This window comes from Emydura macquarii, unplaced genomic scaffold (assembly GCF_026122565.2).
Source record: "Emydura macquarii macquarii isolate MOO-44397 ecotype Brisbane River unplaced genomic scaffold, CSIRO-AGI_Emac_v2 contig_691, whole genome shotgun sequence".
In the NCBI taxonomy this organism is placed as follows: Eukaryota; Metazoa; Chordata; order Testudines; family Chelidae; genus Emydura; species Emydura macquarii.
Genome location: NW_027130828.1, coordinates 3,197,972 through 3,211,056, shown reverse-complemented (window position 1 = coordinate 3,211,056; position 13,085 = coordinate 3,197,972). Strand labels below are relative to the sequence as shown.

The window sequence follows — 13,085 nt, the reverse complement described above, 5'->3', positions numbered from 1 at the left end:
TAAAAATGTTTGAACAGATTGCATTCAAACTTATTGCACTTCAAAAGGGATTCTGTATTTGCTACAGAAAGACAAAGTTCCAAAGTCTTTGTGCGGGACAGCCTTTAAATAGGTAGAATGGAAAAAAGGAGTATCACTTTGCCAAGCAGGATACACTAGTCTGACATTTCTTTATTTCAAAGACCAGTCAGTGCTATGGCTTTTTGCCTTCCTGAAACGGCACAGTAATACCCTAGTTTGTGAACGGAAGCTTTCAGACACAGCAGCTCACACGGAAGCCAATGGGAATTTTGCTATGGATTTCAATGGGAACAGAACATAAATTATAACTATTAAAATACAGAAATTGTTATAACTTGTGTTTAAGCCATGTCAGAAAATAAAAATCAAGTTACTGTTGAAGGAGTTACGTAGTTCCTTAATTTAGTAATTAAAATATAATTTTTCTGAGTATATGGTTGGTGTAGATCAAAGAACATAGCAATGGGGTTTATAAGAAAAAAAAACGTCATTTGTGAAATGAGCTACCACCATGCCGAAGCAATTAAACTAATACCTGCTTAAAGAGCTGGAGTTGAATAGCATTCTGAAGGAACTGCCTCATTGCAGTAGAACGATGAGACACAAATGTTTCTTCACAAAAAGTGATTGGCTCCTCCTGTAAAATTCAGAGCAGTGGAAACACTGAAACAGCTTTGCTTGAATAACTGAGATTGCATTTTATCTACTTTCTTACAAAAAAAAAAAAACAAAAACAGGTATGAAATGAAGATGGATAAAGGACAGATCTTCTCTCAGTTCACACATATGAGAGCGCAAGAAGGGACAGAGCTGCCTTTAATCATGTTACTTAGAGATAATGTACGAAAATTGTGTACAGTCAAGATAAAACCCATTTGCACTCTGCCCATTTTGCTACGATTGACTGGGAGGCTTTCATCCCCCCAAAAGGGAACTTTTGATTTAACACCTTAAGAAACTGACACAGAAAAAGTTCTCTAGTTTTGTGTATTCAAATCCCCAAACACCTCAAAACGTGCTTTAGGCGGACCCAGAGAGTTAACCTGCACAAACCAGTCTGTAATTTCTGCTCTGTGTTCTCTCCACAGTTCACAAAGATTAGACTTTCATATCCTGAATGGAATGAAATTTCCCTTTTTCACAGGCTTGTTGGCAAAAGACAGAGATTGTTTTGAAGCTCTACTTTTATCTTATTTTAATGAGTTATGTTAATGCTGAAGTCTGCTGTGCATCTGCCATAAGGGCACAAATTTCCTCCACACTTAAATCTACAAATTCTCAGCATAGCGAGTAAATACATTTATTAAATTTAAAAAATGGCAGTAACAAAGAACGATAAAATTATGTTGATGTAAAATTAATGCTGAATTCTTTTCATGCTCATATAAAAATATAATCAGGGCTTTTCATCTGGAAAGAGTTTAAAATCTACACTAGGCAGCAAAGTGCCTGAAAGACAGAGCTCCCCCTTTAAGAGCTCATTTTAGTTTCAATTCCCCAAAATCTTTCTGTTTAGGAGTCTGGACTTTTGGTGGCTGTATTATGTCTCAATCTTAACACACCAAGCTAAGTAGCAGCCAGTGCAGCATTACTGGATGATATGGGAATGGGTTTCTTAAGTGACACTAGACCGAAGTTCTGGATATTGATTTATGTCTCATTTTATCAGCAGTATAATCTTCAGCTGAATCACTCTCATAAGTATTTATGGGACCCCAATCATTGTAGTATTCAAGTAGAGAAAGTGTGAACTACAAAGTGTCTATACTCCACGCCTTTGCTGAATCCCAGACTAGGTTGATGTTACATGCTCCTTAATGGGTTTCTTTTCAAAACGATCGAGAAAAAAACTTAAGTGTTTGCAGATCATGTCTGTAAACTTGCTCCTCAGGACAGGAATGGCCTCACCTCCATGATCTATGCTGGCTGTTCATGTGCAAAAGGCCGCATTTCAAGAGTCTTTGTACTTAGATAATGAAGGGCTCTACGTACTCGAGTGATTGACTGTCACCCTGTGCTCGTGCTCAGCACTTCGATCTGGACAGGAAGAGTCTGCTGGTAACAATGTCCCTCTGTATTTGTTTCTAATCAAGGCTTGAAACAGGCCTCATGATTACTGCTAAAACTGGGTAGGTTAAAAGGCAAATGCCGTTTCACTGGGAGAACCTAGATTGCTTTAATCCCTTTGGCCTGTGTGGTGAAAAAGCTCATTGCACCCTCAAGCACAGCCAAACCCATGTTTGTTCTCAGAGTTCAGGCACAAGCCAGGTATGGGGACTGAAGGGACTGACCAGAACTGGTGGATGAGCTCAATTGTCAGACAGAGAGCTGAGGCACACAGTAGTTTGGAAAGTGGGAAAACCGACTAGTCACATTTAGCAAGGAATTGGTATTTTTGCCCAATATGATGTCCCCTGGTAACAACTTTGTATAAATGTAAAATAGTTACTATCCCACTTTTGTAAAGAACAGTTACAATGTTACAGATCACTACAACTAGAGACAGTGGTCTAGCAAACTTAAAGACATTACAAATATTACACAGCACCGAATGAACTATAGGGAACTATTCTCTTCTGGACGCACAAGAATGCCATGCCCCCATTATTATTAGTGAAGCTATATGTATAAGGTTTTATCTGTTATTGGGATCAGACAGTGGGTAGCTACGTCAGTAACAAATCGTGTCACATGTAGGATTCTAAGAATCTCCTTGACCAGTGTGAACAGGGATTTGCCCTGAGAACCCAATTATAAATGCTTGATAAAAGCTTTGTCTCAATGTTTGTAGCTGACATGGCCAGGATCCCAATGTGAACAGGACATGGAGTTCTCTAGAGAGAGTAGCATCTGTCTCTATACACATTTACTCTGTGATCAGAGAAAACCCTGAAGGAGATCTGCCTTTCATTTAAACCTTCACTTCAAAATATTTGAAAGGAGAACAACCAACTCACTCTTTCATAGCCTATAAAACTTCTGAGTCTCCCATAATGATCACACAGGATAAGAACTCTTTGGAAGGAGCCAAGAGCTATCAAATACAAGTTTATTTTGCTCCATTTTATACTACATTTGGCACTATGACACCACATTTGCAAGATGACACAAACTCCACCCCATTAAATTGAAATTATCTCCTATCCATACACACAAACATGGAAGCACAAGGAAGCCTGGTATAATGTTAACACACTTTCTTCCCCAATGCAGGTTCTACTTTTCTGGGTGATAAAACAAAAGAAACAAAAAAACTCACCAACTTTAATCATCCAGGTCAAGCCGTGAGTTTTCCGGCTTAGATCACATTAGTACCAGTTATCCTCCATGACCTGAAGGACAGTGAAAACTCATACTGCTTAACCCCATCCTTAGCTTCATTACATAAAGACAAGCTGGACTACAGGACTGTCTTCTTGACAGATGTAGTCAATTGTAAATTATACCACTAATCAGCTCTGCTGTCACTGACAGGTGACATTGTGCAAAGGGGAAATTCTAGGAGGTGCAGGTGTATTGTGAAAGTAATGGATTTGTTCAGGCATAAGATCATCATTATAATAACATCAGTTAACAACTCCTTCAGCTATTAACTTGCAGTTTCCAGCAGTAAGAATTTAGGTTTTGATTAATCAAAAATGTAAATGTCTGTTACTGTCTTTTTCCACTTCAAATACACTAAGGAGGCCAGAATCTGGCATTGTGGAGGCGAGAAATGTGTACATATTGTAATCCTGGGGAGGATGTGACTGCCTATCTGATATTTTAAATATGTTTAAAGTTTTGATGCAGGAAGAACTTCCTTTTAGCTACAGAAATTATGTACAGATTGTGAAGAGATTTTGCTTGTCACCAGATATATATTAGGGGACATTTTCAAAGGTAAAACTGGGAGCTAGGTGCCCAACTCACACTGAACACCAGTGTTCTTTGTGCCATTGGAAATCTCCCCACATCATAGTAAAGATCATTAAGACAGTGCAGCTGCCTCATGACCCTTTATAAACTGAAGGATCTAGCATACTGCTCACTTTGGCCATGCAATTTGTTGTCAGCCTTGTTGTTTTTAAATTGGCAAGTCAGTTACATTTTAAAATAATGTTTAAGTCCTGCTTAAATTAGCCAGCCCTAAATGAAGAGCCAGTATAGTACAAATACCACACAAAGGGGTTCACTTTACACTGTTCTGGAGTGCTGCAAATGCTGGCAGTTTCTTCCAAATGCTGCTGTTTATTTTGGAAGCCCCAGAGTAAGGTGAATGATGAAAGCATGTATGGACTAGCTAAGCTACATAAAGACTATGACACCCTCATCCTGTAAGGGGATCACTGCTCCCCAAAGAGGAAAATGTTCTGCAAGTTGCTACAGGGGCAGCAGCACTGGGGACCTCTGGCAATGATAAAAGTATTGTATCTGAAATGGTTGACTCAGCAGAGCACATAGTGAGGCCAGTAGGCTGGTGCTGGCAACAGCTACCAAATTAAGCACTACAAAATCATGTAAAAAGAAAGGAGGCAAGGGACTATGAAGACTGAAGAGAGGGCAGGATGGTGCATGGCACAAACAAAGCAGCCAAGAGAAGGGTTAGGAGACATGAGGAATTGAGGGAAAAAAAGAGGACACAAAAAGCCACCTGGCTATTAAGATAAGAAACAAAGAAGAGATAGGGAAAGAAAAAGAAAGTCCTATCCACTTGATGAGATCACAACAGTTCACACTGGTCTAGAAATCCCTTCTCATGCAGAGAAGAGGGGACACTTAGGCTTGGTTTACACTTATCTTGGCAATTCGGCGGCAGTCGACAGGAGTTACGCAAAGTACTCAAAGAACTTGCGCAACTCCCATCGACTTCTGTGCTTCTCTTCTGCACGCCATCTTCACTGCACTGTGCCGATGGGAACCGTGTTCCCGTCGACGCAGCACTATGCCACTTGAGGAGGTGGCTTTAGTACATTGACTTCTGGATCAACTGAGCAGGTCTTCACTGACCGCTCGGTCGATCCAGATAAGTTGATCTGACAGCGGGGACTTTACCGCTGTCAGTGTAGACATAGCCTTAGATGCACATCAGGACAGCAGGCTAGCATAGCTATTGCTGTAAGTGCTGGAGGAGGAACGTCTTACGGAAGTCCAGTTTGAATTATTATTTCAACACTGAGGATCTTGCAAGAGGAATGCAGCTTTATAATCTGGTATCTAGGATAAAAATATTGGAGACTTTTGTTCAGAGAATCCAAAAAGTTATACAATGGAAAATATGACTGCCATCTCTTGCATGATCAGGGACAGTATGTGGTGCATGCTTCTGAACTTCATGTTGGTGTGTATGTGTCTTTAAACTATGTAGCCACTCTAATAAATTCACAGCACAATTTCAATATATTGTGACTATAACAAAAACCCCAGATATAGAGCAAGAACAATGAAATTATACTGTAAGTGTAAGAGATTCAGATAGCATTATTTTGTTACCTTGATGTTACAAATAACTGTGGCCTTTAGAAAACTGGCTCCATTGCCAATGACAAAGTGAAGTCTGCGGTGATATTCTGGGAACCATCACCCCAGACTCCAGCCAGAATTAGAATGAAACCAAGACAGGAATATCATCATATTAATATGTATATATTCTTCAATCTGATATGCAACAGCAACCCAAGAAAGGCAACTCTTCTACAGACCTTACAAGAACTGTGAGTGCAATGTCAAGTAAAGATTAGCTTATCATAGCTGGAGACAGATGATCAGTCAGTCAGCAGGATTCCATATAGGAAATTTGAAGTTGGTGATAGATACATAAAGGGCAATTGGCTCATTCAGTTTCCCTTTGCAATGACAAATAACCTTGCCATAACCAGTGCATACATTCAGCAGACGAAAACTCATCTCTATCTGCCTCTGATGTAATGGATTCAGGAGGGCATGGATCAAATACATCTGAATAAGCAAATGATACCATATTTTATTAGCAATTCAAGATACTGCTCAGGAACAAAGAAATCACTCGCTTAGATTTAACCATACTTGTCATAATGAACAATACATTTGAGAACCACTGCTCAAAAAAAAAAAGAGCAAGGCCAGTCCATTGTTAGGATGCCACCAATTGTGACAAATTTGGATTGCTATGATTTGAATGCAAATAATAGGCTTTTGCAAAGTGTTCTTCATATTTACCCATGCAGGCTGTACCCTCCATGTACTTACAGTCTTAGATATACACAGTCTCTATTATTTGTCCATTTTAGGGTTTTCTTTAGTGCCCACCACCAAAGTATCTAAAAATTGGTAAATGGACTATAGGAATGAATCAAATCTCAAGGGCACCATTCTTTTTATGAGTTTACAATGTCAAAAAAGAACATGGACGATTCCCCTAAACAAATAATATTGGCAGGTTGTCTCTAACAGCTCCAAACACACAAGAGTAATATTCCACTTCAGTAATAACCTCACAAAAGGACAGAAATTGTAAGAATAATGATCACAGGTCATCGAATCACTAGCCATCACCTTAGTAAATATGCCCCTCTTGGTAATATGAAATGATGGGGGGACCAGAGAAGGAGCAAGTTTGTAGACACAGCAGAGAAGACACAGGACCTAAGGATGCTTTGTTGAGGTTGCTGGACACAAATAGGTACTGAGATTATATCTGGTTCTATAATGCCCACATGGACTCACACAACGTGTCTCCCCAAGTGTTTTTTTCATGAAGTGAAGAATAGGGGGTGGGACTGTTGAAGTTCAAGGAGATGTGCACATTTTTACAGCAGAGCAACCATACTAACAGAAAATAAATTTCTACCATAATTAGCTGCAACACGTTTTTCATGTTACTCGCTGACAATTGGCACTTAATCTATCACATGAAATGCACCTGTCCCTTAAGTATATGTGTTTTTGTCAAATTATCTCAAAGGAGCAACATCTTAATAAGCTTGATTGACCAAATAACTCTTTTCTCCAAAAAGAGTAAAAGAACACTGATGGCAGAGTGTCCATTTTCTCCAAAAGGCTTTACCTCAGAGTCAGATATTTCTCATCTTCCCTCCTCATCCTCCTCACGCACATGATGGTTCTAATGAAACTCAGCTGTACCTTATTTTCTATATTAACAGTCAACACAGTCCCAAAAATATATCAATCCGAAGAGAGAGCAGGACTTGGGTGAAGATTACCTGGTTCCGATTCAGCCCAGGCAAGTGATGCTGGTTAGGAAAGCGCGCATTTAAAAGAACTTGCCAAGACAACGACTTCCCCTTCCACTGCAGTTATCTATTAAACTGTCTGTCTGTTAAACTGGCATGTTGTCATGGAGTCCTCCTGATCTTGTCACCAGCCCTGCAACATTAGGTAGGAAGTGCTGAGAAATGCCTTCTTCCATCCTCAGTTTGCTGGGAGACTTAGCCCCTTCTGCTGGGACTTGAGCCCAGATACTGTGATCCACGTATTCACCTCCATGAGGCTAGATTACTGTAACACTGCAGTCCATTTCCCCAAACTGCTTTCATGGCTGATTCAAAACTCTCGGACTGATTTTAAACCATTAATAATTCAGGCCCCAGCTATGCTGGCAAACACTCCTTCATTCATGACTCACCAAGACAGCAGCATTACTCTGGAAGAATGTAGCTAACAAAACCCACAACAAAGTGCAGAGAAGCCAGAAATAAAGCATTCCGGTCTGTGGAAAGTATCATCCCCATTTTACCGAATAAGAATAGAGGAACGACGATCGCAAGGAACTTGCACGAAGTCACAGAAGTCTCTGGCAGAGCCAGGAATGGAGCCCCAATTCCCTGAGTTCTTCTTCGGTACCTTAACAAGAAGACTATTTTTCCTCTTCCTACTTAGAGGTATGTCAATGCCTTGGTGTGTTTAATAACTCATCAAAGATGTAATAATATGGAGTTATGAGCAGAGAATCTTTAGTGTGATCAGATAGCAAGCCTCAATATCACTACCTGTGCTAGGAATGCACTCTATGTCCTGCATATACATTAATGCTACATAGTCTACTTTAGAGGTCTATGTTAATACTTCTTATACAAAATCCCTGTGGCCTGAAAACAATTAGAAATTTCAGCTGGCAAAGTAATTTTGGGCCCAATTCTGTAATCACTCCATATACAATACTCCCATTGAAGTCAATGTGTGCTGCATGCAAAGCAGCTATAGATTCAAAGCCTCTATAATGAAAAGGGCCTTTTCTATTATAGCCATTGTGGGAGTACTAGTGACACTATAATGAAGGAGAAAATTACAGTGCTGTTTCTCATGTGAGCTATTTCTACCATGACAAAATATTACGAAGAGTGTGTGCTTGAAAATACAGAAAATAAGCCATGCATTGTTCAAATGTCAACCTTTTTTTTTTCCAAAGAAAATTTCAATATATTAAACAGAATGTTATGTTAATAGAAGATATAAGGTGAGCCACTTCACCAGGGCCGTCCCCAGGAGGGTGCGGGGCCTGGGGCAAATCACACTGTGTGGGCCCCCCTTAACATTTTTATACAGGTGAAATCTGGTTACAATGAACATCAAGGGCAGCTGCAGCCTGCAGGTTAAATATTGATAGTGCCTAGCTGTATAATTACAATGTAGTTATACTATATTGTACTTCCAATCTTATGTATAATTATAATGAAGTATAAATTATTAAAAAAAACCTCACCAATCACGATATTTTCTCCATTTGTCTCTCTCTCTGCTAGTGCTAGCCACTGTGTTCTAAATAACAATAGGGCTGCTTCTTTGTGTTAATTAAACTGACGCCTTCCAACTAAACCGGAAACGAAACGTCGCACCCATTGAAAGCCACGGTCACTCCCACCCTGGCTTCCAGTTCTGTCCTCAGGTTGAGTGTGATTCTATGAAAAGCTAAAGACTTCACTTCCCAGGTGCCTATGGTCTCACTACCCTCAGTGGATTTTTTTAAATGTAAGTACACATTTGCAATACACACGCACACTCTGATAGGTGCGTGCCAAGTATTACATCTAACACCGTGATGTCTAAGTGCAGGGCCCCCCAAAATGCGGGGATGGGTCAGTCGCCCCGATTCAGCGTACCCTAGGGACAGCTCTGCATTTCACATATGAAAAGTAGGTGGGCAGAATTTAGAGACAGTCTATGTTCTCAGAGATCAAGACTGGAGATTTTTGCTTTCCTTTAGTTTTTTAGCTGACTATATCAAGTCTAAACTCAGTCAGTCGGATTATACTCTGTATAATCACTCAAGAAAAACCCCACTGAAAAAAGCAAAACTCCTTCCCATCCTACTGAGTGACTCAAGAAAAGACTCAGATGCTACTTATTGATGGAAAAAAATCTACTACAAAACATAAAAAGTTCAGAATCATCCTCATATCCTACCCAATGTCAGAACAAGAGAAACAAAGAAAGGAGGGAAAAAATATTTACAATCTTTCTTCCTGTTAATTCAGTCAAGAACTCAACATAAGACATTGTGTCTTTCTGGGGACCCCAGAACCATATTGACAGTGTCACCTTCCAACATCAAAATGCCCAATGGTTCAGAAATCAGTAGCAAATTGATACACATGAAAAGGAAAGGAGAAAAAAAAAGTGTGTGTGTTGTTGGAGGCAGTGGGAGGGTGAGGATGGGCAGAGACATAAGAGTACTTAAGCTTAGGAGATGAAATATCCAAAAGAAATAAGACATCAAGAAAAATTCTCAGTGTGGACATTTTCTAATTGCATAAATAAACTGCTTTTCAACACAGTGTATGCATTTGTGTCAGAATAAGTTTCCCCACTTAAGTGAGTAATCCTATTTATGATGATACACTGGCATAAAATGGCTGTTTTGGTTGGAAGCATCATAACACCCAGCCAACGAGGTGGGATGTGTGTGTTTGAACCCAAACTACTGTTAACTGCAAGCAGAACTTGGGAAGAGAGGAGAGAAACTTTAGCTGTAAAAGTAGCACAGAATAATCCTCTTCCGTCCTAATCCAATAATAAAATCCTCCCCACAAAAAACATAGATCTAATGGAATGAAGAACATGCTTTAATTTTCATTAGATAGGTACTGCTAGTCACTCAGGGGTTTATTAATATGTTAAAATAAAAGGATGAAAGAGCAATGCACCCTCTCGCTATATGCATGGCAATATAAATGTCTATAATAAAGCCTGTAGTGCAACCTGATTTGTCCTCATGTTACTTGTCCTGGTAATTGGGCGGGGAACCCTCAGCAGGACACACAAAGCAGGAATTTGAAAATTCTAAAGGCTAATTGACAATGCAGCAGGATTGTTATTCCCAGAAAAAAGGATGGTTTACAGGAGAAGTCTGTTTAGAGGTTGAATGTATTAGGTCCTCTGGGAGGGTTAATCACATTTCTTCTGTTCTAGTTATGTAATGATCTCTGGGGAAATCTAATCAGTCAATGAAATAAAATATACTTACTATAGGTGTGGGGATATGGGATTCTGTGACCCAACAGCTTGGGTCAGTGGGCTGTTAATAGTTACGCATGGGGATGTCTAGAGATGCTCAATCATTTCACCTCTATTGGATGTAAGGCTTCTCCTTATCAGAATAGAAAAAATGTATAATACATATCTCTGGTTAATACACAGGAGAATCATGAGATCAAGTCCAGAATGACCCAAGACACTTTTCCTTAGAAGTGAAAAGATATACCAAATAGCACTCATTACATTTAAAAAGTAAAGAGAAATGTCTTAGAATTCCTTTTCTAATATTCGTGTACTCATCATTTCCCCACAGAGGGAGTCAGATTCTGTACCTGAAGCAGGAATGTAAGTATCACTTCGAGTCAGAACAGAATTCATTGGCAGAAAGGCAAAGTGTGTAGCTATAAACTACAGAGAACCTATGCCCATAGCCCCAAAAAGCTCATTCTGACATCTCTACTTTCCATTCACTTTTGACAGAACTCCTGCTTTATATGAACAAAGTAGAAACTCTCTGTCTTGCCTTACAAATAGACTTCATTTGCTTTTGTTATATCCAAAAGCTGTAGACCTTTTATATCCAGCCTGATTTTCTTCTTTTTCTCAGGCTTCCCTGTAAAGTGACTCTTCTCTGCAGAATATCTCACCTCCTACAATCTCTCTTCAACTACTTTCTTATCTCCAGCTTCGGAGAGAGATTGAGAGGCTTCCTAACTCTATGTTAACAGTATAAACATTCACTGAAAAAGAACTAAAATGCCTCTTACTGTCACTAAATTCTTTCTTGAAATGGTTCTATACAGAGAAAGCTATATTCAGTATGAAGGCAAAAGTGTATTTCCCTTTCCCCACTTCATTCCTAGGATGTCCATTTTTGCTTAACCCATGATGAAGTAAATGAAGGGAATTTGTTCTGCATTATCATAGAGCTCACTGTAACACTGAAGTGGCGCTTTGCAGAAATGTAATTATTTAAAGTCTGGCCTTGTGACTCCTCCCCCTCCCATTATACCATCCTCACACATTTCCAACATGAAAACTGTGCAACATTTCTGCGCTTTTTTGCAAGAGAAAAAATGCCATCTAATTAGACCACATGTGCAAAGAAGCATCTGGCTCAGAGCTCAGCAGTTTACACAGCTCCTTGAGTTGTCGTGGAGACAACCACATGACCAGCTTAGAGCTGAAACTCTGGGGCATGAATCCAGATGCACTCCTAACATATTCTGACAGAGAGCAGATGGGCATCTATTTGCAGGGCCAAAAAATGCCAGCTCTGCTCCCCTCCAGACCTGCACGCCCTCAATGATCATTTTCATCTTGTAAAGTTCTTATCTGCCCTGGAACCACAAGTTCTTTTCATGTATGAATCAGGGCTATAGCTGCCATGAGTGCAATCAGAAAACTGCCTAAACTTTAAGCTCTTCCACTTACTTCAGTAAAAGCACTAACAATTCATGAAGCATGCCTCAAATACCTGCTACTTTGCTCATTTTGATGCTTTATTTTTGCATCCAATTCAAAGTACACTTGTGAACAAATGCCTGTGAATTTCTGTGACTCACATACAGTTAAGGTTTATGTACAGTTGATGAGACCTGACGCCAGACCAATTATCACTAACATATCAAAATTAAATCTGTGCTACACTAGGGCAAGGCTTCTTTAAATACACAACCAGGCCACCACGTTGGGGGGGGGAGGGGAGAGAAGGGTACACTTTACCAGGTCCGGCCAGGCTGCAACCCCCATTATCATGAGGAAAAAATGGAGGGTAAATTGTAGCTCATGCCTGAGAATATTTATAGAAACTTATTTCCCTGTATCTATGTATCTATTATCCAGATCTTGTGAAATTTGCTGGAGCCAATCAGAGGCAGTGTTAGCGCAGTCTCAAGCGACACTGTGAACAGTGAGTAGCTGGGCCTGCTGGCCCAGCCCAGGCCAATCTCTAGAATAGCGAGTGTGTGCTTGTGCAGTTAAACTAGGACTTGTCGTTTGAGACTGAAAGACAGAGAGATTTGTGCTCCTCTCTGTGACATGGTCTATCATAGCAAGATCAAGAACTACCAGTCCCAGAGTTCCTTGTGCATAAGGCAGGAGGGAGGGACTGCTGGTGGGAGGGGCAAAGCAAAGCACCATAAGATAGTGGGAGCCAGTGCTGCTGCTGCTTCTGGTAGGATTTGCAGGCTTAAAATATATGTGAGTAAGTGTCTTATTCGCTGACAGACACCCCATAATACCATGTCTGGTGGTGGCTATAAATACAAATCAGACAGCCAGAAACATAAGGAGGTAAAAGAAAGGGAACTAAAAGAAGCTAAAGGACACCAATCTATCCTCCAGTTTTTCAAATCAGACAAGGCCTTTCTGCAGTCAGGCAACATACTAACTAGGGAAGCAGATGAACAAAATCAAGACATTGACAGGCTATAATACCTTTATAATGACCAAAAAGTTACAAAATAGTCAGCAAACTTATAGGACTCTCAGGCTGGGTGTTATGTTAAACAAAAATAACAAAGGGGGGTGGGAGGGTATTTTTCAGATATGTAGAATATGTAACAGTAATTTCAGAATTCAAACTTTTTTCATGGCTCATGAAATTGTAT

The 13,085-nt window shown here is 39.9% G+C and overlaps 1 protein-coding gene across 5 annotated transcripts in view; it reads right to left on the bottom strand.

The window, feature by feature from the left end:
- DENND1A (DENN domain containing 1A) overlaps positions 1-13,085 on the bottom strand; it is a 339,130-nt gene that overhangs the window by 64,464 nt on the left and 261,581 nt on the right. For all 5 annotated transcript variants that reach the window (XM_067541721.1, XM_067541722.1, XM_067541718.1 and 2 more), the window contains one exon: positions 557-658. In XM_067541721.1, coding sequence (XP_067397822.1) covers positions 557-658 — 102 coding nt within the window. The remainder of the gene's footprint in view (positions 1-556; positions 659-13,085) is intronic.